Source organism: Vigna radiata, chromosome 7, assembly GCF_000741045.1.
Source record: "Vigna radiata var. radiata cultivar VC1973A chromosome 7, Vradiata_ver6, whole genome shotgun sequence".
NCBI lineage: Eukaryota > Viridiplantae > Streptophyta > Magnoliopsida > Fabales > Fabaceae > Vigna > Vigna radiata.
The window spans coordinates 11,951,617-11,972,641 of record NC_028357.1 but is presented as its reverse complement, the minus strand read 5'-3'; the positions used below and the strand labels follow the sequence as shown (position 1 = coordinate 11,972,641).

The 21,025-nt window shown below is 33.8% G+C and overlaps 2 protein-coding genes across 2 annotated transcripts; both read right to left on the bottom strand.

Annotated features, from left to right (window-relative positions):
• Positions 1-353: 353 nt before the first annotated feature.
• On the bottom strand, positions 354-2,110 carry LOC106766066 (pectate lyase-like). Its single transcript, XM_014650824.2, has 2 exons — positions 1,735-2,110; positions 354-1,643 (listed from the first exon to the last, which is right to left on the bottom strand). Exons 1-2 carry the CDS (start codon positions 1,953-1,955, stop codon positions 521-523), a joined length of 1,344 nt encoding a protein of 447 aa, XP_014506310.1. The 5' UTR covers positions 1,956-2,110; the 3' UTR covers positions 354-520.
• Positions 2,111-6,846: 4,736 nt separating this feature from the next.
• On the bottom strand, positions 6,847-19,394 carry LOC106768375 (alpha-amylase 3, chloroplastic). Its single transcript, XM_014653499.2, has 13 exons — positions 18,872-19,394; positions 18,308-18,438; positions 18,106-18,160; positions 17,891-18,013; positions 17,621-17,741; positions 16,570-16,925; positions 15,152-15,843; positions 14,671-14,860; positions 11,770-11,876; positions 9,038-9,287; positions 8,515-8,637; positions 8,098-8,265; positions 6,847-7,411 (listed from the first exon to the last, which is right to left on the bottom strand). The coding sequence occupies exons 1-13, from the start codon at positions 19,172-19,174 to the stop codon at positions 7,253-7,255; spliced, it is 2,778 nt and encodes a 925-aa protein (XP_014508985.1). The 5' UTR covers positions 19,175-19,394; the 3' UTR covers positions 6,847-7,252.
• Between the last annotated feature and the right edge of the window lie 1,631 nt (positions 19,395-21,025).

Sequence of the window (21,025 nt, the reverse complement as noted above, 5' to 3'; positions counted from 1 at the left end):
ATAAAAATATATTTTTTAAATGTTAACAGAATTAACTTCTTTTTGTAGATCGAATTGGAGATACCCGTTATCATCTTTATATGTAAGAGTGACTCTTAAATGTTATATCTCTCTTAGAACCTAATTTATAGTTCTAATTTAAAAGCTAGGTAATGAGACAACAAGACATATAATTTCTCTCTACTTAAAACTTTATGATGATATAAAAAACAAACAGCTATTATAATATATTATTCACTTGGTTTTTCCTAATTGAAAATATCATTATTATTATAAAAAACATTCCTTTTATAAAATGAAGAAAGAAAAATACTCTTGTAAATTTGGAAGCACAGTTGTGATTTCCAGTGGCGTAAAATGAAGAAAACATTCCTTTTATAAAATGAAAGGATGTTTAGAATCTGTCTAAGTTAAATGAAAAGAGATATATATGGCATAAACGTGTTTATATCTATATATACGAATGCAGTGGTTTGTCTGATCTGGTGTTGTTGATATATATAGTTTGGCATAAAAAGAATTAGCAAGGGAAACCCACTCTGCACTTAAGGCTTCCAGCATAGCGTGTAAGCCTTCCGACGTAACTTCCTGGCTTGGCTTTGATCATGTCTAGCCTTGAGAATGGTCTGTTAACAAGCTCAGGCCCAGATTGTACAAAAAATGCTCCGTTCATGTACTCATCGTTGATTGATCTCCACTGCCAATGTGTCCACACGCTCTCAGGAGAGTATTCTCTCTTTGTGATCTCCTTAGCATATATGTTGTCAGGGCCAATGAATCTGTTACCCTCGCTTATGATCGTCGGGTTCATGCTCCCACCAATCGCATACATTTCCCAGTGAGTGTAATCGTTGTTAACCACATGGAAGAAACCATGTCTGCATCTCGGCATCCTTTGAATCAATCTCTTCCCAAAGTGGTTGAATGCCAGAGTGATTTGCATGATCTTATCTGCATCGTAGCTGTCGCTCGCACCGAACAGCATCGCCTCGTTGTGGTCTGTGAAATGGCTGTTGGAAATCGTAATGGCAGTGGATCCCATGATGGCATCGATAAGTCCATCGTAGCAATTTCTCATCGAAACGTGATCGATCCAAACGTTGCTAGAACCAAAGATGGAAATGCCATCTCCATCACTCTGAGTCCTCAGCCCATAATGTGTCTCAGAATCTCTGATCAGCCCACCACCATGAACCGAAATGTCGTAGATCTTAATTCCATGAATGATCACGTTCTTGATGAACTGGATGGTGATGCCAGCACCATTGGAAATGTAGACATCAACGCCTCTTCCATCAATGGTCTTGTCGCTGGTCATGATCAGCTCCTGCTTCAGGTTGATGATCATGTTGCGTTCAAAGATGATCCACAACGGACCATTACGTGTAACTGCATGGCGGAGAGTTCCTGGCTTTAAGTCAACCATGTTATCATCTGAAGGGTCTGTTACCACGTAGATCGGACCACCTTTTCCTCCAACAGTGTTTCTTCCAAAGCCCTGAACACAATCTGCAAGCTTCTGCCTGTTGTTGGCCCAGTTGGGGTCACACCTCCAGCACCTGTCAATGGGGTTCGTCGCCATGCAACCCTCATGAATGTTCTTTCCCCTCAAGTTCCTTCGCGTATCCTTCCCAACTATAAGTCTGTTTTGTCAACACAACACAATTCAGCAACTGTTACATCAAAAAAAAAAAAAAAAAAAAACACAACACATTAAGATTTGAGAAAGCTGACTCGGTGACAGTGGAAGTCAAGTTTCCTGAGACTGAATATGGATCTTCAAAGTATGCTGCTTTATTGTCCTCTGCAGCCTTTTCTGCCCTTGCCTTCCAGTATGTATCAAACTCGTTTTCATGGTTCTTCCAATACTCATCATTCTCCAAGGGATTCGCATTCAGGGTAGGGATTAAGACTCCCAAACAAAACAGAACCAAAAGGTTCTTTCCGATTGCCATATATATTTAGTTTTCTTTTTCCAGTTTTTTTTTTTTTTTTTCAATTACGCGGCCAAGGTTTGACTCCTGTGGTGTGGAAGCTAACCTCGGCCACCACAAAAGAGAATAAAAAACCTTCTTATTTGGAACTGAGAAAAAGTGTTTGATGAAGGTTTTTTATGTATGGAATGTAAAGGAGGGTATTTATATATATATATATATATATATATATATATATATATATATATATATATATATATATATATATATATATATATATATTGAAACTGCGATTCAAAAGCCAAATTTGGGTGTTTTTAGAGATATAAAATGCTGAAAGAAAGACTAACCGATTAACAAATCCTTTCACTTGTGGCCATGCACAACCACTGTTATTCCAAATTCCTATTTTTCATGAACAAAAAATCACTGATCCATCTTCGTTTGACTCTAAAATGGGCATGCCAAATCAACCTCAGTAAGATGTTTTATATTAAGCCTATATATTTCAGTAAATTATAATTATTTTATTTTATTTTTAAATAATGTTCGAAATGCATTAACAAATCTTCTTAATTATATACTTTTTATTGTTAAATGAAATGAGTGAAGACTTATAAAATTTTGAACTGAATATCCCATGATCCCTGTTCATTTCTAGATTTATAAGTGTAAAATGAGTTTGTTTGTTTGTTTGCTTTTTGGATTATTAGCATTAAAAAATGTTGTTTAATAAAGAAGTGAGAAATTGTATGTATTATAGTTAGATTTTTTTTTTTTTATGGAATTAGTTAAGATTTAAGAAAACAATTTTGAGCTTGTGTTTAGTGAAAATTGATGGACACATCATAAAAACTTTCTTTTCGCTACTTTTTTTCCTGAGTGTTTTTATAAACTTTTCATTAACTATATATCACGTTTATATACACATTTTATCGTTCAATCATTTTATGAATTTTATTTTGTAAGTTTGTTTTCCAAATATTTTAATAGTAAAATTTTTCACTATTTTGTAAATTTACCTATATTTTAAGTTTTAACGTCGAAAGATGACATGTTATGAAAGAAAACAAAAACATCAAAATAACTTCATTTTGTAAAAACGTTACCTTTTTCATATAGTTATTTATTTATTTTGTTCAACATGATCTCTTTATCAATAAAAAAAACAATTAATCAAACTTCTCAATTTTAAAAAATCAACAATAATTATTTTAAGGTTCACTCAAATCCTTCAAATTATACAAATACAACAGTGTAACTTTTTCTACCTTGAAAGCTCATTGTTAGTGTGATAAATTATTACTATGCAATGATTATAAATTCTATTACGTGTAAATTAAAATGGTTAATATTTATTTATTAGCGATTTTATTATTAATTGAATGGAAAAGGATTATATTGTCGTGTTTTAAAAAATTAAGGAATTTGAATGAATATTTTTATGGCTTAATATTTCTGATGGTCTCTATTTTTGTCAAGTGCGTTCACTTTGGTCTTCATGTTTTTTTCTGTTCAATGTTATCTTAAAAAGTGTAAATTTTGTTCAATTTGGTCATTTTTGCTAACGCTGTTTAAATCGTTAACAGCAAATAATCCAAGTGTGCACAACAGTGTTGAGATGGCATTTAACTACTGCCACGTCACCAAAAGTAGAGTTTCGTGGCAGCCCCACCCCAAAATTAGGCTTCTGTATTTGGGGGAAACCTTCCTGCACCTACGCCGTGAGAAGAAGGAAAACGTTGCTCGCTTTGCTTCAATGGAGGATGATTTCGTGAATTGTGCAATCCATGGTAGCATGAAGAAGATGAACATGGTTGTGTAAGAAAGCAGGGGAATTATATGTAGGTTTGTTTCTGTAGTTGGGAATGTTGCAGAAACATACTTGTTCTTAAAAAAAACAGGGAAATATGCCTTGGTTATGGCCACAATCGAGGTATAAAATCACTCAACGACATCGGTTCAGGACCCAACCGAGGCATAAAGTCTGATGGAAGAAGAAAAGAAAAAAGACCCTACTGCCTCGGTTTAGATCCCAACCGAGACAGTAGAGGTGGACATACTACCTCGATTCAGAGGGAACCGAAGCATAAAGTCCTGCAAAAAAAAAATTAAAAAATAAAAATAACCGTTGTCGTTCAGAGGCGAAATCGTTCACCTTTTTGCCTCGCCTGCATATGCCTCGATTCAGGAACCGCTGCCAAAAGGCAAAAATAACCGTTGTCGTTTCCCCATACTGCACTAGTGCATGGTGGCCGGTGGAGGCAAGCAAAGGCGCGATTCTAGGTTTCTTTGATTTGGGATTTTTCTGGATTTCGTTGTGGTTCTCTGTAGGTTGGAGAAGATGATGGCCCTGGAGCTTTGCACAACGACGGCAAGGATTGTCGCGCTGACAATAAAGCTTTCGATTTGGATGATTCATGGCTATGGAGGTTGCGTTTGATGGCTGTCATGGTGCTCTGCAGGTGCGACTTCATGACGGCATGGTGACTTTGGACGATCTCTGTAGTGGCAGTGGCATTAGGGTTCAGTGGCGGTAGGGTTCGGTGGGCTGAAGGTTGAAGAAGATGGTGACGTGACAGGAGTTAAATGTCATCTCAACACTATTGTGCATACCTGGAAGTTAACAATTTAAACGGCGTTAGCAAAAAGGACCAAATTGAACAAAACTTACACTCTTTAGGAAAACATTGAACAGAAAAAAAAAAACATGGACTTGACAAAAATATGGACCATCAGGAATATTAAGCCTATTTTTATTAAGTGTGGTATTAAACTTAATAAAATAAATAAATAAAAATAAAAATAAAATTATGAAATCAAAATAATAATAATAATAATAATAATAATAATGATAATAATAATAAGGGTTAAATATGTTTTTAGTCCCTGAAGTTTCACTGATTTTTGGTTTTAGTCCCTACATGAAACATTGACAGCATTTCATCCTCTAAGTATGATAATTCTTATTATTAGTCCCTAAAAACAGACTCTGTTAGTTTAACTGTGATGTGGCTAACGGCACAACCACATAGTCTTCCACCTTCACTGACCATTACTTGCCACGTTGACATTGGGATTTAAAAAATTTTATTTGCACGTGTCTGAGATGAATTAGGGATCAATTAGGCTTAATTTAGGGCAAATTGGATTTTAGGAATTGGGGAAAAGTTACCATGCTTCTCCGATAGAGAGTTGAAAGTGATATACCATGCTTTGAAGTACTGCACAAACATTAATAAACAAGAAGAGTTTCAAACTTATCCTCGGAACAGCACAATCAACAAGAAGAGTTCCAAATGCCTTCACATTCATCCTTAGACATACATACCTGTACAACAGCAGCCATTTCCGCCGTGAAGAACCGCCGGAAGTGAAGCATACACAACATCCCTCAGACCATTGGAGACGAGCATTGAAGGCTCAAAAATTGCAGGTGGATGGTGATCAGCCACAGCCACAGCCATAGGCTCCTTCACAATGCGCTTCATCTCAACGTCGAGGCGCCCTGCTGCGAAATCCACCCATTTTGGAAGCTTAGTGAATGGCCCAACCAAGTGAATGCCTGCCCCTGGAAAACAAACTTCTCCTCACAACAAAACTTTCCTTCGTGGCAGAGTCTGGTAATGAAGAGTCATCATCTGCCACCCCATCATCATTCTTCTCATCAGCTTCACCAATTCCTAAAATTCAATTTGCCCTAAATTAACCCTAATTGATCCCTAATTCATCTCAGACACGTGCAAATAAAATTTTTTAAATCCCAATGTCAACATGGCAAGCAATGGTCAGTGAAGGTGGAAGACTATGTGGTTGTGCCGTTAGCCACATCACAGTTAAACTAACGGAGTCTGTTTTTAGGGACTAATAATAAGAATTATCATACTTAGAGGATGAAATGCTATCAATGTTTCATGCAGGGACTAAAACCAAAAATCAATGAAACTTCAGGGACTAAAAGCATATTTAACCCTAATAATAATAATAATAATAATAATAATAATAATAATAATAATAGCTAAACGACATGTCGCATTCTTTTGCAAATAATCACTTGGTTAAAAATTTAGCAATAGTATAACTTGTAAAAGTTATAAACTTATTAAAAAAACATTTAAAAAAAATATGATTGGTGAAATGATAAAAATTATAATTAACTTAACTAATTTAACTGTACATTTTTTCGAAGTATTTATTCTCTAAAAGAATTAAATGACTATACTATTTTATTTAACGTCAAACTTCGATTACAGTTTTCAAAACCAATAATAAATTACACTTTTAAAAACAAATGACATAATCTAATACGCATAAAGTTAACCTTCAACTTTTAAGTAGACACCAAGTTTCAAATTGGAAAAATTTATATATACATCTTCCAACTTTCCTAAACCCTTCTAATAGTTAATAAAAAATTAATTGTTTTATTTTTCTAATTGATTAATCTAAAATTATTTTATATTTTAAAATAAAAATATTATTTTATTAGTGTTCGATAGATATTAAATAAAAAATGAATTTTTTATATATCATCACTCTTTCAAATTTGCAAAAAGTGTAAAACATTTCATATGGTGAATAGGCATAAACAACATTACAATCAGGGATAACCTGGAAATAGTGGTACTGTGACATGTGTGCTTTGCAAAGAATAAGATAAAAGTATCCAATATTTAATTTTAAATTGTGAGGTGTTTAGTACGGCTTCTAAAACTTATATAATAAGTGGACATGTCTTAAAACAATTCAATATAACTATATGGCAGAACAATTTCATCAGTTCTACATGCTTTTGGGATGAATAATAATGGAAACATTATCTAGAAAATTATGTGAATGAAAATAATAATATGTATATGGGAACATATAAATAATCCAAGAATTTTGAAATTAAATAAATAAATCGATAAGCTATCATGAAATTATCAACTTATTCATTCATATAAACATTCCCTTTCCTTTTTGTCCAAAACTTCCTTAATACATTGCCATCTTGATCCAGGAACCTGCTCAATGAATTATGTACCATATATGGCAGTTGCATACATTATTGTCAATACTAAATATCTAAATATTGTACATTGTGTATAAACAAAGTAATGTATAATATTAAGGCTTTCTGATTCCAGAAGAGTCAGCATTGGACTGAAATGAACCCTCTGCAATCTTTTCTATAATATTGCTTCTATACAGCAATTATGGCTTGTCACACCATCATCTATTCTTCTGTCTTTATACTTGCCTCCTAAGAAACATGTATAAAGTGGTGATGATGATTTTCCAAAGGACCATGCTCTTGAAAGATAAAAACAGTGATATTATGATGCCTCCCAAATCTTATAGTCCCTTCCCTCCAAAGCTGAGGACCATTTTTGGGATCCACTGGGTGGTTCAAATTGACCAGGTCCAATCTTCATAGCAACTTTTTCATCTATCAAAGCTGCATAAACATCCCTTTCTGCCTTGCAAATTTTAACCTTAAACATAAGAATTATCAAAGCTGCAAAGGTTAGTGTTCCAAAATAATGTCAACGTTTCTACGTTATCTAAAGAAAAGTAAATGTCACGCTTTTCAAGCTTTAAATCTCAGTAGTAAAGACATTGTTGCAGCGAAAGCTCAGATGCATTCTCAAGGAATGTTGCAAGCAGATATTTTCATTTACTTGTCCAACATTATTGCAATTGTCATCTATATTACTATGAGTAATTAGTTCACTCTGTTAGGATAAGTTGATAACCAAAACATGTTTTGTGATATAACTCCATACTGTAAATTAGGAAGTGATGTAGAAACTTCAGATAGTGAGGATGCTGTGAGAAAGAGGTGTGAAATGAGGATTTGGGCTGCAATAAACTACCTAAGTGGCCAGCATGAGGGAAAAGTTAGGAGCAAAGCAATGAATTAAAGAAGGGACAGATGGGTAAGTGCTGGAGAGTTATTTGGAAATTAAGGTTTTGAAACAACAGCTAACACCATAGAGATTATTGTCATTCTGTATTTTCCTTTTCAGGTTGAAAGAATTATGAATTACGCATTAAGTTTCTATGATTTTCAGTTTCTATGACTTTGTTATGGCAAGGATGAAGTTCTTCGTCATCCATCCCAGAAATTATCCATTTAAACAATTGTATGCAGTACATAATAGAATGTTCTGATACTCACTGTACTCCTGCAGTGGATCTTGTTCCGCTTTCTGATAGAGAGAAGTGTTGATATTTCAGTTTTATATTGAGAAAAAAGATGGTCATAGAACACTGATGGAGTTCCTGGGTGAGTAAGAGTGTAAGCATATCCTTGCATTTCTTTTCCACTGGGAAATCTCCAATGACCCTTCACACAAGAAAATATGAAAGAAAATTTACGATAGTTTATATTTTTAGCATAACAAATAAGTAATAAGTACAACCACAATATGAAAAAACTTGATTATATTCGAAAAGATTCAGAGTGAAATGCCTAATTTGAAACGTCCAATCTTACTAAAGGTGTGGTCAAAGATAATGAATTATTTCAATAAAAAATTAGCCTTGAAAGAATTTCTAAGAGTAGCAGAATATTTTTGAAAGGGGAAGTTCAAACCTGGGTAGAACCAGTATCATGATTTTCTATAAAAGTAACAGCACGAGATGGCCACCATCCAAGAACACCAGGGGGCTTTCCCTTCTGATCTGACAAGCGCCAGTACTCACATTTTTCCAAAGCCTATATTTGCAAGAGCCTTATGAAAAGTATGCTAATTATTCATATTTACCATACAATACATTATAATCAAGTCACTATAATTCTCTCCCGTATAAACATCTATTAAATCTCTCCTATGGCAACAAGCAACTTATTAGCAATGAGATTCGTTCACTAGAATCAATATTTAAAACAAAAAAGAACTCAAAGAAACATAGTAGTTTACTGCCTTCAAGAAAAAAAAAAGATTGCAAACAAATTCCAACAAGACAGAAACTAGTAATATTTCAAAACAGATAAATGACTTGGTAAAATTTTCAAGTCCTCCAAGAGCTATGTCCGGTAGATTCAGAAAATCTTACGCATGAGATATTTGAAATAAATGTAGCTGAAAGTTGAAACAATCAACTTGAGTGCTTACAGAATGAAGAATTCCTTTGGTTGTAACATCAAATGCACCAGCAGTACCACCAGTAGCATTGATCCAGTCAACGATCCTTTGCCTATGTGCATCTTGATTATGATCCATTTCACCATATGTATAACTAAGAGAATCCCAATACTCTCCTACAGCAAAGTATGGCTCACTTGCTTCCAGGTAGTCCTTTACATAACCACCCCAAAATCCTCTGACAAAGTCAAGCCTCCACCCATCATACCCAATTTCTCTCCTGAAAAGTAAACAGTATCAGAAAAAAAAACTACAATTATTGTAATACTTCAAAGCAAAGAAAGATGAGGGAGGGGAGAGGTAAAGAAGTCAATAACAAAACATCGCAGAAAAATAGTATTTCTTGAAATATAGGGATAGGGATTAAGGTAGAGAGAGTGAGTAAATAAAACAGACAATCAATCACATTCTCTAACATTTACTAGAAGGATCAAAAAACACAAATTACTTACCCTTACTTATATTCATATACTAAACTCCTATGTCCAATTAAATTATATATTAAATCATGAAATACGCATACCAGTCTAAGAGATCATCTATTATACTTTAAATACTCTTAAATAGAACAATATTACAAAAGCAAATAATTATGAACGTAGGAAGAAAGGAAAGAATCAACTGCGTGTTTGAATCGCAAGATAAAAAGGCCTGGTTATCAATCCCAACCTAAGTTGTGGTACATAGAGGCCTACCTGAAAACCGCTTTAGTGGTTGGCAGGATGGCCATTATATTGAAGATTATAGCTACTAGATAAAAAATCTATAATCTATAGCATGCACATGTAAATGGTGTAAAAAGTATCCAAAATTGAAAATCTTTGCATAATATTTATTATTAATAATAAAAAAGGCATAACATACTTTCACCATTAACTTGAGCTGTAAGATCTAAGTTTTCTTTAGAGATAAATTTTAAAATAGATATAGAATAAAGGTTTATAAATAAGTTATAAATATTCATTCTTTATTTCGTTAGAAACTCTACCTCTCTAAAACTTCACCTAAACTCGAGAATTCTGAAGTTTGAAATAATCTGTATTATAAACAAATTATATCACCGAGGAAGTGGCAGCTGGTGGATAAAGATAGACTAATCATAATATTGATCTAGGCAAGTTATTATTTCCTATCATTGGTTCAATCCTTTTTCTTCTTTTCTTGGCGTTTGGAAAGGAAAGGTTATAGTGGTTTTATTAAAGGGAGAAGCTGTCAATGTAGGGATGTGTTTATGGAAGTACAGCCGTGTTTCCAAGAGGCATAAGAAAAAGTTTCCTTAGTAGGCACCTTATGTTCTGGTAAATAGCATGTATTTAGTATGAGATTTACTGAGTTGTATATGTTTTGAATGTATTGTGTCTAATGCAGATAACAGAGTATGTACTTATAACATAATACATAATTAATTATAATAAAAACACTTAATAATTAGAAATCAATCATCTTAATTTCTAGATTATGTATCGCATAATTCCCTAACTTTCGGATTATGTAACGCATAATTCCCTAGAAATCTGTAATAGATTATTACATTCTAACACTCCCCTGAAGCTAGAACATATATGTCATATGTACCAAGTTTGTTATAAATGTACTCGATTTGAGGGCTTCTAAGGGACTTGAACATAAAAACATGTCAGCCAGCTGATTGCTAGAGTTGACAAAATCAGTACTAATTTCTGCAGAGAGCACCTTTTCTCTAACAAAGTGATAATTAATTTCAATGTGTTTAGTTCTTTCATGGAAACCGGGTTTGAATTGATGTGAAATGCAGCTTGATTGTTCCAGATAAGCTTTGTTTCATGGATGTCCTTCTATTTTTAGTTGTAGTAGTAGTTTCCTAAACCACGTAAGTGGACCAAGATAAGTATTTTTCCAGATAGAAAGGAAGTCATTCCAATAGGAGAAGCCATTCGAAAAAAAAGGTGAAAGGAAAACCCTATCTTAAGGGAAAAACCCTAAGTGTAAGTTACGGCCAAGGAAACAGAAGAACCCTAAGTGTAAGTCACACCGTATGTATTTATAGCATAATACATAATCAATTATAATAAAAACACCTAATAATTAAGAATCAATCATCCTAATTCCCAGATTATGTAACGCTTAATTTCCTAGAAATCTATAAACGCCGATTACATTCTAAAAATATTGTTTAGATGTGTGGATTTTATGGTGATTAAAATGGGATGTAAGCTGAAAAGTAATATTATAAGCATGTGTATAATTGTAAGAATTTTCAAGTATGAGTACAAAAATAAGCATACCAGATAAACCTTAATTGAAGTTTAGTTGGTATTTTAAAAATTTGTTACAGTATAATTGTTATAACAAATTTTGAAAATAATGTTAGTGAAATTTGTGTTTCTAGATTAATATTACTATAGTGGTGGACTGCTGCTCAAGCAACACCTAAGTGGTGCGTCATCATTGCATGCACCACTTAATGTTGCTCAAGTGCCATCATGGACACTCAAGCAACAGAGCATATCAGTCAAGCTAATTGATTAAGACATTCTGGAGCAGCTTCCAAGAGGAAAGATTATAAAAAGTCTAAAGAAGGTTAGATCTCCAGCATTGCTATTTCAGAAATTTAACTAAGAATGTATTAAGTAACAAACTAGCTGGCTATATTCTCATCTGACTAAACATTCTGTGGACATTACATGCAAAAGGCATTGAAAATTAGGATCTAGAATGCAAACCTCAACCACAATAACCATTCTTTAAGATCCTTTCTCACAAATTCCTGCGAGTGATCAATGTTTGGAGCAGCATGAAAATTGTCTCCACTACTCTTGTTGCCCCTCCCCTGCATGGCAGAAAGATTATAATACACATCAGATTCGCCCAGAAAGCCAAATGTTTCATTGTACTACATACTGACAACAAAAGGAACTTTTAAATACGTCACTGCTGTCCAACATTGTTTATCATGAAATACTTGAAATATTAAACGAGTTTCCAAATAAAAAATGTGGCATGCGTGAAGATTAGATTCACGTGATGCACATGATCATTTGCTTCATATAGTTTAGTCCTTAAACTTATCAATTAACTCCTAAAAAACAAACGATTCTATTTATGCAAGGTACAAAAAGGATCCTGAATGTTTCAATTCAAATCATAGGGTAGAGGAAAGAAAAAGTAATACCATCATAACCAATTCTCTAAAATCTAGGTTACTAAATTGTAATAATCCATTCCATAGTTTATTGCAATGTGAACTTTCACTTCACCAGAAGTACCAGTTTCATGACTTTACATAAAAGACAATTCCAGTGGCTGCAGACAGAAACATCAAAACTAATAACAATATAGAAATTATTGGAGTTTCGTATTTGTAAGAACACAAATATGAAATAAGCTATTCCCAAAGTGTCTCCTCTCACACAATTTTTCCGTGTTAATGTCGTGGCAATTTCATAAATGTAAATAAAACAAACCATTTATTTTAGCAAGATTGTTCACTCTACAAATGATTGATAATTCTTCTAATCTAGTCTTATGAATATAAAGTTATTTTTTTATCAATTAATAAAATATGCAAACAACCACAAATCATTATGAGATAATTTGTCAGGTTCCTTTATTCAGGAAACCTAAACAGAAACCTCTCTTCTCACTCACACACTCAACAGCAGAAGTTATACTGTATGTATATGTATTTTATTCAATTTGTAGTGTAAAGAAAGAAGAAAATACAAGTAAATGTTCCCCAAGGAAGCCTCCCTTCCTCCACTGGCCAAGAGGTCCAATCTAAACCAAAACAAAATATCCGATAACCTCTCTCTTCCTATTCTGTTTATTATTTATACTCTCTCTTCTAACAAACTAACCTTTCTCTCCTTTCATTCCTCCTCACGTAAGCCTTTAGCTTTCTAACATAATCATAGTAATTTCGAATGAACAATATAATGATATTGTTATCTACCTGAGTTTGATACGTAATGAACCACGGACACAATAGGCAATAAAGCTAAAGAATGAATGATAATGAACGAATAAATATCTTTTATTGATGATAATATCTGAATAAACAAAAGTAAACAATAATTATGAGCATAACCTCCATCAATTATTTGGGAGCATAACCTCCCTCACAAGACAATAATGTCTGTCACAAACTCAATAATCAAAAGCATACCCTTAACCCTAGACTCTAACTCTATTTATACTAATATATTTCACACCCATCTCCTCCTAAATATTTTCTTAGAATATATCTGCATTTAATATAAAGATCCCTATATTTAATACAAATATCCCCCATATATTTGCCCTAACATATATCATTAATTATACATATCTTATATTGAATATTTCAGTGGAATATATATTTATTTACTCTAATTAACTTATACTATATTTATTTACTCTAATTAACTTATACTGAATATTCTCTCATAGTGTGGCTCCTTTTACTGTAATTGGCTCTTGCCCACCCTAAAGGCTGGCAGTTAGGCTGGTGATCCTTCAACCGTTTGGCTCAGGTCCTTCCCTGCTTCCCACCATTCGGCCTGGTCGCTCCCCTTTGTCTACCGTTCCGCCTGACAGTTCTCCTTTGTCTACTGTTCGGCCTAACCTCTCCATGCCTTCCACCATTCAGCCTTTACGGTCAACACCGTTCGGCCTCGCTTCCCCTTTTGTCCACCGTTCGGCCTTTACGGTCAATACCGTTCGGCCTCACTTCCCTCCTACCTTTCTTCTCCTTCTCATTACCTCTCACCTTATACCCTAACAGATGTGCTTACATAATTAGAAAAAGAAAAAGAAAATCAATCATTTTCAAATGTACGGCACCATAGGAAATGGTAAACAAAGCACACAATACATCTTCCTTTCTGAAAGAATGTTATGAGTTTTGATATCAATTATTAATTGTTCTCTGTTAATCTCAATGAGAGTGAGAGAGAGAGAGAGAGAGAGTAGAGACATGTTTAACAAGACTGATTTTATTGAAACTGAACAGATTAAGTTCTGTACATGTATGTATTTATACTACAAGATGTAGAGTATAGCTGTCTAATATGGTCAACTATTGACTATAGTTGACCATTGACCATAGTATAGTTAACCCCTAACTATTAGATACAAATCAACTATTTAACAGCCCCCTCAAACTCAAGGTGAAGTGTTACCAACAGAGAAACTCTTGACATTGAGTTTGGCAAGTAGTAAAGTTAACCGAGTGGAGGAAGGGGTTTAGTTCAAACATCTGCCCATTGATCAAGAGCAGGAACATTACAAATCTTTAGTTGTTTGGACATGACTTTATCTCTAACAAAAAAAAATCAATCTCCATATGCTTGGTACGGTTGTGGAAAACTAGATTGTGAGCAATGGTGACTGCACTCTGATTATCACACAACAGAACAGGAGATGAAATCTGAACATGCAACTCAGAAATTTAACTACCCTATAGTTTGGGGAGAAAGTAAGACTGAAAGACATTTATCCACAACCCACAAAAGAAACTAGCTATGTTCTGAGAATATAGAAAAATGTCAAAAATAGATAAGATCTATCCAGTTCTTTTAGGATGATTGCCAATACTGAGTTAAGAGTAAAGAAAAAATAAATAAATATCCAAAATCCTCGTAAACCTGAAAATGTGGATCATCAGCTACAATTGCACGATCATCCCAGTTGAGACGACCTCCAAATAAGTTCCAAATACCATTCGGATTCTTATAGTGAGCACAGCGGTGATTTAAAACAACATCTCCAAGCACTTTGATTCCAACTTCATGAAAAGTTTTTACCACATCCTTCAGTTGATCAATAGTTCCATATCTGAAATATTAAAAACATAACTTTTCATGTCAAAGTTCCTTTTCTCGGATATCACACTTATTTTACATCCTGACAGTCTTTTTCTTTTCATGCAATGCATAAATCAGAGCACAGAATGTTGCCTTCTACTTGAGTCAAGCAGTAAGTATAATATTTGAAGGTGCAGCATACAGCATATGCTTTTGAGGGTAAACAATGCATAACAGTGGGCTCTCTGCATAAATATTTAAAGATAACAGCCGTCTAAAACTATGAAACGATTAGCCCTTTATTAGGATTTTATTCTAGTACCTAGAATTTAAATTATATAAATCCTTTGGCATATATCCTTCAGGAGAAACAGATTCTGTCGGGGGTGGTAACCATATTACAGTAACGCCAAATGATGCCAGTTCTGCAGCTTTATCTTTAAGCTCCACGTACCATCTTCCAGATTTATGAGATTCCCAATTAAACCCTTGGCATAGTATTTCATACCCTGTGCCTGTTCCAGAGGATATTTGTGGAGGCAATTCAGGAAATATTACTGTCTTGGATTCGACAGCAGCCTCAGATTCCACAATAGTTTCCTCTGAGAAAGTTGGAACTGAACTTCTGAAGATACTGTAGGCCTCAGCAGCTAGCTTTTCAATTTCTTGAAGAATGGATTCTTGTGCTTCTTTGGATTTTGTCTTTCGGTTCTTCTCAGAGGAAATATCTGTCACCAAATGCCTTATTTCATTGATTATTTCATCCGTAAATGTAGATGCAGATTCCTCTTGACCTGACTCTTCAGTGACTTCCGTCACTTCCCTCTGCACACCCTCAAATTGGTCATCCCTCTTGCCAATAATTAAGCTACTAGATCTTGGGAGAGGGATATAAAAGTCATCTCCCATGTCGTTTATCCAAGTACCGTCATTTAGCTTTAAAACAAAAAGAAATCCAGAAAGTTCTTCTCCCAAAGAGAGCTGCAATGAACTTCCCACTCCATTGTCTCTTGACTGCAGAAGAAGATGAGAAGTAAATATATTAAAAGACACAGAATGGCATGGAACTACAATACCTCATTCAGATGGACATAAACCAAATTTCCAAGTTTTCTAAGAGAAAGAAGAAAAAAGGGGGAAAGGGAATAACTAAAATAAAACTTTAGAATAAAAGGATTATCACATATAACCTTGCATCAGTATTTAGAAGAACTTCAGTAAAATACGAGAATGGGATTGAGGGTAAAATGCACTGGTTGCAAAAATTATTTAGAAATAAAACTTTGAAGATTAAGTGGATTAAATAGTAAAACAATTACTTATTAGTGAAGACAACATAAAAAAAAAAAAAAAAAAAAAAAAAAAAAAAAAATGAGAGAGAGAGCATGGATTTGACTTATGAAAACATCCAACATTACAGGTAAGACAAGAATACAATATTAATCCTTGAGATATTGACACGGCATACAGTCTTAATTTTGGTTGTCCATTATCACCATTATGAGAATTATTTACAAATTTATTAAAATGATGCGAAAATTGGGTTTAAAATCCTATCAAATTATTTTAGTACAGAAACATCTTCCTTGAATATGTGAAAAAAAAAGATAGAATAGCATAACCATAGGAGCAATAGTTTGGAAATATATTTCATAACCTAAACAAGTACAAAAACATTATAAAAAAAAAAAAAAAAAAAAAAAAAAAAAAAAAAAAAAAGACAACTTGACAGAACTCTACCTGTAATTTAGTTCTTAATGCTCTGTCCTTAAATGCTATTGTCTCTGGTGGATGAGGGGCAGGTGGAATTTCCCACCACCTCAAATCATCCCTACAAACCCCCCAATGAAGGAGAATATCTCCGGGTATATCTGTTTCTAAATATAAATTATTCTTAGCTGTTTCAGGGCACTTCCTAATGGAGACATTGATAGAGTTATTGACAACAATTTCCTTGGTAATAGGCAACTCTACATAGAAACCTTCTAGTTGACTATTTTCCACTTGTGTAGTTCTTGATCCAGTGTTGCCATCTTCAACTTTGTCATGCGTTGCATCTGACTTGAGGAGAATGTTAGATATCTGCCCAAAGGCCCCTAGGAGAGAAAAAGGCATGAAATGTATCTCAGTTCAAACTTGCCAAAATAATTGTGTGAAGACACTGCTAAAAGGATTAAACACTTAAAATGAAAGAAAAAGAGCATCCCCAACACATTGTAAGCTCAAATTATTATGATGATTTCAACATTAAGTAGATAACTGCCTCATTATTGCCAATTTTGTCCTCACAAATATTAGATACAACATGCCTGTAGGATCTAACCAAGTTTCGTTCTTCAGACAATATATATATATATATATGTGTGTGTGTGTGTGTGTGTGTGTGTGTTTGTGTGTGTGTGTATTCTTATTTTCCCCTACATTAATGTGGAATGCAAAATTGAAAAACATAGCAAATGGTTATATATATTCTTATTTTCCCCTACATTAATGTGGAAAGCAAAATTGAAAAACATAGCAAATGGTAAAGATTTTCTATTTTCTTTGGTGCAATATTTTTAATGGTTGTACACTCTATTGTTCATTATATATAACCACCTTAAGAAAAATTTCCTCATTTCTAGAAGTTGAAGGCAACATTACACAAATAGGAACCAGTTGGAACCATGATCAATAATGTATCATAGAATTATGATTTATATAACACACTTTAAAAGCAACGAAAAAGTACCAATTTCAGAAGAGAGAAAAAATAGAAGAAAATAACACAATATATACTATATCAAAATACCTGGCCACAAACTAAAACCTTTTTTGGATCCAATTATATTAGCATCATCCTTAAGGTAATTAACCAGGGGAACCTTGAAATCTCTTCCTTTGTGTTGATACCATGCACCAGTTTCCTCATCCTGCAATGCATTAACAAGAGCAACAAAATTGGAAAGAAAGAATTAGTACTGAAAGTAATTAGGGTAGTTCTATAAAAAGGTTCTTTAGGTCAACCATGTATTCAACATTAAGAACTAACATCTCCAACTGCTAGCAGAAAAATACAAACCTTGAGAACAAAATTAATCGCTGAAATATCAGTGTTGGGTTTAATATCGATCTTGACTTCATGTAAAGCATCTACTTCAGCAGACGACAATGATTTCAGCATGGGTGTTTCTATTGCATAGTCCTGAAATTTTTGCATCACACTCAGTTTCTGCATGCCAATAATAAACAAGGACCATATGAGAGATCATAAGAGGACATGAAGCCACGGTCTACCTTAATAGGAACAGATCCAGGTGGTATCATATCCCGAGGAGGTTGATCCCATTCACTGCAGAATTAAGGTTACACCATAGTCATACATCTTCATCGAGTCATTAGCATTAAGACTTAATGATGCAAAATACAAAGCACAATCACCCCATGTCTCAAAATAAAAATGACAGCTAATTCAAACACCTTATTTGACATGCCGTACCTTCCAACATCATCCACATGAGAAACTCCCCAATGAAGAATCCATTTCCCTGTTAGATTGCAACCCACTGTAAGCTCCCAATTTCCCAAATCCTTCCCATGATCCAATCTTACAAAGATCTTTCCCTCCACCTGCAAATTCCGTTACAATCAATCAACACAAAAATCCCATACATGCCAAACACCACACCACACCACGTCTATTAAATGACAAACGAAAAAGGAAAAGGCCTTTTAAGTACTGGTGATTCTCCTTTTTTCCTTGCAAATACAAGTAGGAAACTATTTGATACTTTTACAGTATTACCATTCTGTTTGATTGCTCAGAAAACAAGGGGAAAAAATCTCTGACAATCCAAAAAAAATTAACATATCAACAACAATCAAGCTGATCCAAACTTTTCCTGGCGGAATAATAAATGGTACCAAACAAAACTCTAACACCCTTCAACTTCTCCACTAATTTCCTCAGAAAAAAATCACAATTTCTCTTCTGGGTATTCGACAAACTCTCTCTACAAATAAGACACCACTCCAAAAAAAAGTGAGAGGACAAAAGAGAGACCAGTTCAGTTCGGTTGATGGGGAACGTCTGGTCGAACAAGACATCAGAAGACTGAAGGGACTCAAGGGTATCAGTGTTTGTAGCAAAAGCCTCAAACTTTGGAGTGTGGAACTTGTGGGGTTTCCAAGAGGCGAAGTTATAGCTACAGTTATTGTTGCTGGAGTTGAAGAGGGTGAAAGTGGAGGAGGAAGTACGAGAGAATAGCTTTGGCTTGGAACTGTGAATGGAGGGTTCTCTTTCTCTGTTGACACAATGATTGAAGCTGAAGAGAGGGTCAAAGGAAAGGGTGGTGGAGATGCTCATGGTAGGGTGGTTCCTTTTGCAAGGAAATGGGAATGAAGAAGAAGAGGTTGCAGAAGGTGATGAATTAAGCAACTTTGTCTGTGTTTGTTGGATTGCACCAAATTGGAGGTGTGGACAGAAATGTATTTTCTAATTTAAGAATTATCATACAACACTATCTCACATGTTCTGTGTTCTTTCAATAATTTTCCCTCTTGGGATGGGTGAGATCAATTTCTTTTCTTCATTACTGAGCAAAGGAAACAAATACATCACCGAAACGAGTTTTAGCGGATATACATTGTTACATACGCTTATAACTAATTAACTAATTAAATATAAAAGTTAATTTATCTATACTTATATACTTATACAAATACAAAAACAATATATTTTTTAATTAAACGTTATTATAAATTAAAGGCTTAATAGCACTAATGGTGGTCCCTATTTTTGTCACGTATTTGGTCCTCATATTTTTTTTGTTCAATATTGTCCTAAAGAAATTTAGTCCTTTTTACTAACGTCGTCTAAATCGATAACGGTCGGATCTCCACATGTGGAGTGAACTATCATTTATGTTTTGACGCGGATTAGATCAGTTATCATCATAGGGACCACATTCGGAAATAATTAACAAAAATGAGGATTGAATTAAACAATCTTCATTCATTACAAAACATAGAGCCACGTCACCATCTTCTTCAACCTTCAGCCCAACCAAAAATCGAAACCTTACTTTCTTTTAAAAATCTAACCCTAGCGCCGCCACACCTAAACCCTCAGGCCGCCATCGCAATCACCACAAACCTGCAAACGAAAATTCTAAAAATCACAGAGTGACCAAAAAATCGTAAACAAACTCAACTAAGACAGTGACAATTATAGCCTTAGAGACTCCAAAAAATTTCATATAGAGTGACCAAAATCACATTCACACACACCCTTTTTATGAAAACCCTGTCAACGGTTTCAATTACAGCATCAACAACTCTAACTTTACAATTGAAGAGAACCAACAAGGAAAAAGAGGAAACTTGGACATTGTTCACAGACTTGGGTTAGTAAAAACTTTAATTTGTCGGGAGAAATAAAGGAGAACCCATTTATTGCAACAACAAGAATAAGATTGGAAAGGAGACATGGCTCATCAAGCACCAAGATTGGGAACAAGATTGGTTAACCACGAACCTCAATTTCGCTTTCACTGAAGTAAAGTAAAAAACCCTAACCCAAATTTCACTCTCCACCCTCGTCAGAAATTGGGTTCCATTAAATAAATCGCATTGCAATTTCAAAATCAATAATTCCACCTCAGTGTGCCTCTACAGAATGGGCAGTTAAATGCCACATCAACACTCTTATGCCCAACTGTACTATCTGGCGTTAACGATTTAAACGGCGTTTGCAAAAAGGACCAAATTGAACAAAATTTACATTCTTTAGGACAAAATTGAATAAAAAAAAAATGGAAACCAAAACGAGTGCACGTGACGAAAATAGGGACCATTAGTGCTATTAAGCCTAAATTAAAATATGTATATTTTTCATTTTATTTTTCAAATGATTATTAATTTAAATTTTTTATTTATAAATTAAAATTATTATTATATTTTAATAACTTTTTAAAAAAATTTAAATAGTTGTTTATAATAAAATTTTGTTTAATAATAAAAATTTATACAAATTGTTCTATAATATAATAATTTTTTGGTATAATAAAAATATTCATGCACATATATTTTCAATGGTATTAAAAAAATATTTTATTTTAATTTATTTTTCTTGTTGTTTATTTTTTTATTTAATACTTCATATTTAAAAAATAATATAATTCTTTATAATGTCAAAGCGAGTAAAAAATATTTTTTG